Source organism: Hypomesus nipponensis, chromosome 1 (genome assembly GCF_054491055.1).
Source record: "Hypomesus nipponensis isolate SF chromosome 1, ASM5449105v1, whole genome shotgun sequence".
NCBI lineage: Eukaryota > Metazoa > Chordata > Actinopteri > Osmeriformes > Osmeridae > Hypomesus > Hypomesus nipponensis.
In genome coordinates, this window is record NC_140361.1 from 1,567,633 (window position 1) to 1,578,239 (window position 10,607).

The 10,607-nt window shown below is 43.7% G+C and overlaps 1 protein-coding gene across 1 annotated transcript in view; it reads left to right on the top strand.

Annotated features, from left to right (window-relative positions):
* lingo2 (leucine rich repeat and Ig domain containing 2) overlaps positions 1–8,205 on the top strand; it is a 209,333-nt gene extending 201,128 nt beyond the window's left edge. Inside the window, exon 5 of the mRNA XM_084698782.1 lies at positions 5,239–8,205. Within this exon, the coding sequence (XP_084554908.1) occupies positions 5,251–7,092 (1,842 nt within the window). The 5' untranslated portion in view covers positions 5,239–5,250 and the 3' untranslated portion in view covers positions 7,093–8,205. The remainder of the gene's footprint in view (positions 1–5,238) is intronic.
* Positions 8,206–10,607: the final 2,402 nt, after the last annotated feature.

The following is a 10,607-nucleotide window of genomic DNA, read 5'->3' on the forward strand; positions in this document are numbered from 1 at the left end:
GTGTGTTGGGTGTGTTTCATATATACCCTCTGTGTTGGGTGTGTTTCTTTGACTGAAAGAAAGATAATGACTCAGGACTCAAACTTGTTAAACAATTCCTGTTTTATAATATTTATAGTGCTGTCAGTTTAACGCGTTATTAACGGCGTTAACGCAAACCCAAATTAACGGCGTCAATTATTTTATCGCGCGATTAACGCTCTTTTTGGCCTAGCAAACTTTGTAGTTTTTTTCACATGCTGTTGCAAAAACTACCGACGTTAGAAAAACTACAACACCACACCGGATCTAGCTAGACCGGAAACAAAACAACAGGCACGCCAAACACTCGTTTGGCTTGCGAGCTGGCTAAAGAGTAGTAGCAGAGCCCGTTTACGGATATTAGACATTCTCTGGTAGTCGGCTAACGTTACGTTTTGAGTGGATGACGAGCGCGAGATGCCGAAATGGATGCCAATAAGATTCTGAATGGAAAGTTTGCTTTTAAAAAGTTGCCAAATGGTTCTATTGACAAGACCAGTGATTTGTGTGTTTTGTCGTTGTAAACTGAGATATCATCGCAGCACGTCCAGTCTGAAATACCACTTGATGGCCAAGCACACAGCTGATGCGAATTCTCTGCCCCCTCGTCAAAGCCAGGCGATTGCAATGTTGTTTTCAATAAAAAAAAATATTTGCACAAAGCAATCCGAACCACTTTTCTATGTTGATAAGAGCATTAAAATTTGAAAAAAAAATTGGGACAAAAAGAAATCAGGGACATTTAGAATAGATAAAAATGTGCGATTAATTGTGATTAATCGCGAGTTAACTATGACATTAATGCGATTAATCGCATTTAAATATTTTAATCGTTTGACAGCACTAAATATTTATAATCATTTCATTTTTTATACAGTTCTTGGGTTCTTCAAAGCATCATGGTATATTTCAGGCATCTTGTTAGATGTTTGTTTTTAATCCTGTATGTTCTACAATATCATAAGAAAGTACACAATGACTGTTTACTCCAACATTATTATTATCTTTGGACTAGAAAGTTCTTGAAACCACTCGGATTACAAGTCGACACACAGATACTTACGGTATATATGAAACTGCAACACCCACACAGTATGTCACCCATCCTCCGTAAGGATGATCCTATTCAATATGTTTACTCTGATCTGCATCCTTACAATAACACCATTTGATACCAGCAACCCCCAACAAAGTCATGTGACACAGCAGTGGCAGTTGGTTTTCCTGGTATGTGATGGTTCCAAGTCCCTTTTCTCCTCAGACCTTCCCTCTGATTCCAGAGATCAAAATGTGCCACTCGACGTGCTCTTTCAGGCCATTGATAATTGCTAAGTAAACAAAGCGCCTGGCCCTTCACTCCAGCTCAGGGACTCTTTCCAGAGTGAAGAGGCATCACATTTCCGGGGATGCCGGTCGCCCTGGGGCCTCAACACACAGAAGAGGAGACCACTTCCAGTGGACAGGGCCAAGGGCAATTTCACAAATGGGTTTTTCTTGGGTTGATTGCACAGGAGTCAAGTTGTTATCTAAATCCTTCAACTACTTGGACAATTTTTTTTTGCCATTCAGAGAGAGTTCAGGTAGTTGAAACCGCCCTCTGATGATGTTGTAGCATGTAACCTTCCCTTCATATGCATTCTGGAGTGCACTTTGATGCAGAGCGTTACATATATTATTTGCTGAACCCACATGAGAAAGGGTTTTTAGATGGATGAATTTCAGGAACTATTAGTGGGTTAACTCTGTGGTGTTACTGTATATATTTATTAATGTGTTGATAACATTGTATTATTGTCGACCAGACGATTATTTTCAAGTGCAGTGTTTTCACTCTGTGCGTCTGCCATGAACACAGCATCTGTGTTTGTATTTGAAAGGGTGCAGGCCCTCTTAAGAAAGATAAGGACGCTGGGAAGGGGAAGGCTGTGTGAGTTTGTTTTTGTGTCTATCCATGAGTTAGAGTGTGTTTGGGAGTGTGCGCGTGTGTGTTTTTGTATCTATCAGGGAGTTTGAGTGTATTTGGGAGCAAGTGTGTGCGTGCATGTGGCAGAAAGAGATAGAAAGTGAGAAAGTGGGGAAAGGGAATATATGCGATGACCCATGAAAGATCGGTCAACTGCCTGGGGAGCGATTGCAATCTCCTATTGCTGCTCTCTCACCTCTGGATTTCAATCTGATAAAAGCACTTTTAGCATTCACATACCCAGACGCCCGGTGAATAGGGACGCCTGGCATTATCAGATGGTCACTGTAGAAAGATGATCCCACGTTCTGATGTCACACACAGAACCTCTGAGAGAGATCACTCAGCAGGGTTCCCCCAGAGGTCACCCCGCAACAGAGAGAAAGGCTCTTGAAGAAGAGAATGATCAACAACAAAAAAAGTAGAGTCTGGCCTCTTAGTCTACAGCTCATGTCAGGCGACATGGGGTTATGGTTTGCGCAGATGAACCCGAATACGAATACTCATTTCCCCTCTCGACAAGCTCTCCTCACCCGAGGTCACGTTGAAAAGGATCATTGGATCGAAAGGATGTATCTCTGCGTTAGTGCTGTCATACGTGTTAATGAAAGACTCTTTTTTGTGTCCTTTTTCTGGAATCGATTTTTCTCTTTGGCTGCTAAGACTTGACCCTGATAACAGGGCTTGTTTGAATAGTAACCGCACGGCTTGGCAGCTTTTTGCAGCCTTCATTTGTAGGACACATAGCTTGAGGAAGTGTATATATTGACAGTCGTTATACCATCGACATTATTGTGCTGTCGCCTACAGTAGCTAACTACTGCCAAATCATACAAGTAGCACTGTTGACATGCCTGTCAACAAGGGTTTGCTTGATTAAAGAAAACCACTTGCTAACCAGTAGCAAGACTATAAACCATTTTTCATTAACCATGGAAGGAATTTTAACAGGACGCTATAATCAAAACAACTTTACCAGGAACAATATGTTTACAGTGTGTGTGTGTGTGTGTGTGTGTGTGTGTGTGTGTGTGCGTGCGTGCGCGTGCGTGCGCGTGCGTGTGTGTGCGTGTGTGTGTGCATACGTTCCAACGGTCACATTTTCACCTCCTGTTATAAGTACCACATGTCCACTCACATGAGCACTCTCCTCATGACTGACACCAGGCGTGTCACATGACTGGTGTCACATTGACTGGTGTCACACGTGTGTCACATTCCCCAACCCAGAGGCACCTCTGCCAGGGTGACCCATACTTTACCAGACTGAACCAGGGACCTTCATCACAACATACACTTCTTCTTACAGACTGAACCAGGGACCTTCATCACAACAAACACTTCTTCTTACAGACTGAACCAGGGACCTTCATCACAACAAACACTTCTTCTTACAGACTGAACCAGGGACCTTCATCACAACAAACACTTCTTCTTACAGACTGAACCAGGGACCTTCATCACAACAAACACTTCTTCTTACAGACTGAACCAGGGACCTTCATCACAACAAACACTTCTTCTTACAGACTGAACCAGGGATCTTCATCACAACAAACACTTCTTCTTACAGACTGAACCAGGGACCTTCATCACAACAAACACTTCTTCTTATCTGTAACTTACTCAGGAACGCATGTTTCTTACACGTGAAATATCTACATATCCATCCATCATACACAGTACATGGTGTGTACATGATGTAATAACCTTGAAACGATGACCAGCCGACCATGAAACGTCCCTCCTCCCTCTCCCTCAGTCTAACTGATCGTGGTCCTCATCTTCTTTGTTATGATGACTCGGTCATTTCAAAGCAGTATTCATTTGAATAGAACAGGGTATTCAAGAACATAAATGTTAATTAATACCGTGAATCCCGTATCATTCTTCCCATATCGCTGTGTTCTTTGTAAATACCAACACAGCCCTCCCTAGCCAGATAATAATTGCTTGATTACCATTCATTTATTTGCTAACGTAAATTCCTCATACCATGTAGACATTTCCAAAGATGCCAGGGACAATCTGGAAGGCACATAGGGGCTGTCAGCTGCTGAAAATGTCTGTTCTGACTTTTCCAACTCTCCCATTCCAACTCTATATTTGGAGAATTTCAACCCCACTCGGTGTCCTAAAATCAACCCAGCATGTTTTCACCACAGATGACACTTTTTCAGTCTGATTGATTTGATTTGTCAATTTGTTTTGACGTCATGGGATGGATTTTTAAATTGGATTTTTTAAATGTATCAACCTGAGACCAGACTTTAATTTGTTAGCTTTGTGCAGCCTGTGCTCTAATCTGTGTAATTATAAGACAATTCTGGGCATTAGGTGATGGCCTCCTACAATTCCTACTTGTTGACAGTGTTCAGTCTTAACTTGTGACACACCAGTTGTACACAAGCGAGAAAAGGTTCGTCTGTTACAGTAAACAACTATTTATCAATATAATCTGTCATGTTTTTGAAAAAAAAAATTCTGATAACATGCTGATGTAGGAACAAATAAATGGATAAGTATGAAAGACACTGTCCATATAAGTTACATCTTTGATTACAAAAAGAGTGAAATTGTTTAGACCAAAATTCCGAACACTTACCAAACCTCATTACTCCTCAATACTCCTGTTAACAGAGTGCTATAAATTTAGTGAAGTGCGTCAGAGACAAGCCCCCTCTAATCCGTCAGCCTACTGGTACAGTTTCAGCATGACTGATTACGTATTCTAAATGTACTGAAAAAAAAAAAAAATACCTGTCAGATAATGTCCGAATATGGACGTTGGAAATAAATCCCACATACCAGGTCCTTAAAATCCAATCCAAAACGCTCTAAATGTTAAATGTTCTTGGAGGGCTTTTGGTAAATAATCACACACTTTTTAAAATTTGATTCTTGGAAGAATAGGTAGACATGATGTGCTTTTTGTTGTTTGAGATGTGAGGTTCTTGCTGCACTGTCATGCAAAACACAGACTGTGCCTTGGCACTAACTACTGTAAGAGAAACTAGTCCTTGAATATCTGCTGCATTTACCAAATACACGTTATATGGCGCTGTCAATAAAAAATCAGCTACATTTGAGAATGTTTATATTTCATGCTCCAACTCACAATCATACAAACCCTGGACGAAAATGTCCAGAAATAAATAAAAGCAAATACAGCCTCCGATGTACGGAAGTCTGTCTTTCATATTCATGCCATGAAGTAATAAGCTCTCTCTCTCTCTTGTTGTTCTCTTTTGCAGAACCGTGACAGAATGGTCGACTGTATGAGCAAAGTCATGCTGCACACTGCCCTATCATGCTGGCAGCCTTTCCTGGGGCTGGCCCTGTTGGCCGTCTTCGTGAGCTCAGCCCTGGGGTGTCCGGCCCGGTGCGACTGCTCGGCCCAGAGCAAGGCAGTCCTGTGTCACCGCAAGCGCCTGCCAGGCATCCCTGACGGTATCCCGATCGAGACCCGGATCCTGGACTTGAGCAAGAACAAACTGCAGGCCATCAACCCTGACGACTTTGCTGCCTTCCCTGGACTGGAGGACCTGGACCTGAGTGGGAATATCATCAGCTATGTGGAGCCGGGAGCCTTCAACGCCCTATTCAGCATGCACTCCCTCAGCCTCAAGAGCAACCGCATCAAGCTGATCCCCCTGGGCGTGTTCACGGGCCTGTCGAACCTCACGCGCCTGGACGTCAGCGACAACAAGATCGTCATCCTGCTGGATTACATGTTCCAGGACCTGCACAATCTGAAGTTCCTGGAGGTGGGCGACAATGACCTGGTCTACATCTCCCACCGGGCCTTCAGTGGGCTGCTTGGTCTGGAGAGACTCACCCTGGAGAGATGCAACCTGACGGTCGTTCCCACTGAGGCACTGTCTCACCTGCACAACCTGGTCAGCCTCCACCTGCGGCACCTGAGCATCAGCACCTTGCACCCCTTCTCCTTCAAGAAGCTGTTCCGGTTGCAGCACCTGGAGATCGACCACTGGCCGTCTCTGGACCTGGTGCCTGCCAACACGCTGCACGGTCTCAACCTGACCACCCTGTACATCACCAACACCAACCTGTCCAGCTTTCCCTACCAGGCCCTCAGACACCTCCCCTACCTGACGCACCTCAACCTGTCCTACAACCGGATCCGGCACATTGAGGGGGGCTTGCTGAACGACCTGGTGCGTCTGCAGGAGCTGCACTTGGTCGGGGCCCAGCTCTCCACCGTCGAACCGTACGCCTTCCAGGGTCTCCGCTGGCTCCGAGTTCTGAACGTCTCCCACAACCGCTTGGACACGCTGGAGCGGGGCGTCTTCCAGGCGCCAGAGGCCCTGCAGGCGCTGCTGATTGACGACAACCCCCTGGTCTGCGACTGCCGCCTCATGTGGATCTTGCAGAAGAGGCACTCCATCGCGTTTGGCGAGGCGCAGCCGGAGTGCAGCAACCCGGAGGGCATCCGCGGCAGACCTTTCAAGGAGTTCAAGGAGACCCTGCTGTCCTACTACATGACGTGCACCAAGCCAAAGATCCGGGAGAACAAGACCCAGGCGGTCACCGTAGACGAGGGTCAGCCGGCGAAGCTGTACTGCAGCGCGGAGGGAACCCCGAGGCCGGCCGTATCATGGTTGTCCCCTCGTCGACGCCATCTCACCAACAAGAGCCACGGTAGAGTCACGGTCCACAACAATGGGACCCTGGAGATCAAGGCTGCAGAGATCCATGACGGCGGCGTCTACCTGTGCATGGCGTCCAACTCTGCCGGGAACGACTCGCTGATGGTTTCCCTGGCGGTGAAAAGCCTCGGATCTCTCTACGCAAACAGGACCCAGTACTACACAGATCCTAGCAATACCACTGCCAATGGGACTGCCAACGTGACATTCGGCTTGGACTTAAAGACGATTTTAGTGTCGACGGCGATGGGTTGTTTCACTTTCCTCGGAGTTGTCTTGTTCTGTTTCCTGCTGCTGTTTGTCTGGAGCCGGGGGAAAGGGAAGCATAAAAACAACATCGACATCGAATACGTCCCTCGTTCCAAGTCCAACGGCACTAACGTGGACAGTGCTGAGGTGCAGGCTGGTCCTCGGCACTTTAACATGAAAATGATCTAAGAAGACGTGTATGCGTGTGCGTCTGGAACTCTTGGGAACGTCTGAAAGATTATGTATTTTTATTAAAAGAATGGACCTCTGAGTTGCCCACCACTGCAGGGATGACGTTACCGGACATGGGAACAGAAGGTTGTGGAGCCGTAAGAGGAAGCAGATCTCTGACTCTGAATCGATGCGTTATATACACTGCGGACAATGTTTGGATGTTGTGTGTAAAATGCCAGGACATCTGTTCTCACACAGTTGCCATTGAGCTGTTTTAGCTCGGAAACTCACAAATGATCTGAATCACTATCCAGGGGACCTGAGAAGAATAGGGATCAATAATCTGCTTTTCAACATTTGTATGCCCAAAAAGAGCCCTTTGGTGTGAGGTTGTAATTTAAAGACACTAAAAGAACCGTGTACAGTACAAATTTGTATCTAAAGTATTACTCTTTGTTTAGTCTTGCACCATACTTATTCACCAAACAGATTAATAAATCCGAGCATAACTCTCTCTGCCCATGATCTTGCATACGTGTACGTAATGCTTCATTATGTGCATATACGTATGTGCGTATTCATCAAGAACTGTTCATAGCAATACTCATGGGATACAACGTCAGTGAAAATCTAAATGGCCCCACCTGTTAAGCAATTACTGTACCTTTTACTAATGAGTGTCCATGCATACAGGGAAGGGCTTTCATGTGATTGCAAGTTCACACTAGAGTGGAGGTGCTCCAGTTACCCTAATTGACAGAGAGATATGAAAATATATGATTATTTATTGTCAAACGTGAAATAAAAAATTGATTTTAATTTTACGAAAACTGTTCAATAGGTTAACATAAGGGAACAATCTAACACTATTCAGGAACTATATGAACACTTTTGATGACCTTAAAGCTGAAATTCCAGTCAGAAAATCTACATGGACCACGTTTTTGTTCTAATCTTGTCTCTTTTTATTTCTTTTACGGTAACCTTTGCCTGAAGGCACGATACATGAGTCCATTTTACTACAGTGACGTTAACATCCTTTTTTCCCCAGTAAGACATTTGGACTATGTTGTGGTAGTTTCTCATTTTGTTGTTGAATCATTTAGATTGTGAAAGTTCAAAGTAAAAGAAAAAAAAAATGTATGTGAAATAAATGAAGATTTATTTGTACAATTTAGCTTGTCTGCACATGAGTTACCACCAACTTCACTTCATTTTTAAGACAATGGGAAGACATTCATGTTATAATGCAGCTGACAGGTTATTGAAAAAGATGTATTTTAATGTACCCTTAAAGATTTAAATGTTATAATACCCCACGCCATTCACATATTCAAAAGCATCAATTTCCTACTTCAGAAATAATTAATGCCTTAAATGCATGAATACTGACTGCATTGACAGCTAAAGCATATCATATGACTGTTATCAGATGAAACTGAATACTTTTCTTGCCTTTCAAGAGGCAAGACTTTTAGTTGCCATTAGCATTACTGACATTGGTAACAGCCCCACTTCCTCAAGTATGGATACACCTACTCAAAATGTGCTAGGTTGAATCCATATGACACCAGGTAAGTAGAAAATATAAAAAAGGTGGTAAATGTCAAATGCTACCTTTGAATATTGCACTTCTAAAATGCATCAAGGTGTGAATTCTTAGCAGACAGGAAATATGCTAATCATTAAAATCGTTGCCAATATCAAAGGATAAGCGCAAGGGCAAAATGTCTGATCTCCAACTCCTAAGTAAGCATTCTTTTGCAGATACTATGAATCAAGAGGATGAAGTGATCTGAAGCTAAATCTCCTGGAATGTGGTTCACCTTCTGACACAACTTAAATGAACACATTGGGTCTACCTCACATCACTGAGTGGAGAGGGCCAATCCTAAGAGTGTTAAGTAGATAAAGAATTCAATGCCTTGAGAGACACATGACTCATTGTCGGCTAAGTAACTTCAAATGTTGATGTAAATATTTAAATGTACATTACTGTAAATAATGTACATTATCTATAATTGTATTTTTATACATTTTACTGAGCTGCATTGAAGCAATTTTTATGTTCTCCTTTACTGTCACACAACTTTTATGATGTAACCTTTGAGGTGTTAAACTAGAATTATTGTTACAATAACTGCCAAAATCGATAGCTTCTCATTTATTAGCTATTTATACTGCAACGTAAAGGTACAGCACTTTGTATGAACATAAGGAAGACCTTCAGAGTTAACTCAGGTCTTCTCCAGATCAGAAACCATAGGCAGTAGAACCTTCCTGAACACACAAAAATACGTTTGTAGGTCAGTGCCGTCTGTTTTGGCAGAAAAGTCAGATCCACCAGATGAAACTAGTCGTCCTCACTAAGGCCCTGACGTGACCGCCTTTCTCCCTTCTCTCCCTTGTCACTTTCAGAGACATAAAAGTGTCAACAGATAATTATTGTATGAAGACGTCTTCTCTAAAATGGTGCCTGCAGAACTGTGTCACTGCACCCCTGTGTCGCGCTGTCCTGAGTGCAGGCATCCACACCAAGTGTTGCCCTGAGAAATCCAACGATCTGAGCATAACACCGCAGAAACAGAACTGTACAGAAACACTGCAGAAACAGAACTGGACAGAAACACTGCAGAAACAGCAGAAACAGAACTGGACCTACAATTCTCTCCACATCTCTTTTGTTATGTTTCTTGCATCGTAAAAGCAGCGCTGTACGTACTACCTCACTATAAAGAAACCACACAATTCCTCCTGTATGCCAGAAACTCCCTGTGGTTGAGTACTTGTTAACTATTTTTTCATGTGCATTTGTGCCTGAATCATATCATTTGTGAACACTGTGATCGATAAACTACATTTTCCCCGCCTGGATCATTCTGAAGGTCTTCAGCCAAGAACAGAAACTCCATCAACCAGCATCCACAAACTCCAGGACATGCCCTTCATGCTGCAACATTTCCCTACAGATCTGCCTTTTTATACTTAAATTTGCACATTTGCAATTTAATTTCACAGGTGTGCCATCCGGACGAACTGCCTTGAAGCGACCCAATTCAAATCTTCAGAAGGAACGTTGAAAGACAGGACACAGACAGCGTGCCGTTAGAATAACCCTTTGTTGCCTTCATGCGTGTTAAACAAGCCCAACCATATGAATTACCCCTGTGGGCATACCAGAATGGATCCAGGAATAATCTTCTCTGGGTGAAGGCAAATGGATGCATGTACGGAAGAAGAGAGGGAGAAGTGCGAGGAGGTGTTTGCAGGCCTTGACATCAAATGCTTGAGTGGAGCTGGCAGTTTCAGCCGTCAAGGCAGATGTGAGCGGTGCTGTATGCTTTCATTAGGTTTAGCTTTCATACTCTCCCCAGCGATGCTGCAGTCTGCCAAATGAGTTCCCTGGCGATCCGACTCCTGTTCCACTCCTCCATCCCACAAATGGTTGCAGCGTTGCAAAATGTGAGTCTGTGTGTGTGTGTAAGTGTAATCCTCTTTGATGCACATGCATGCTCTTCAGCACACAAATA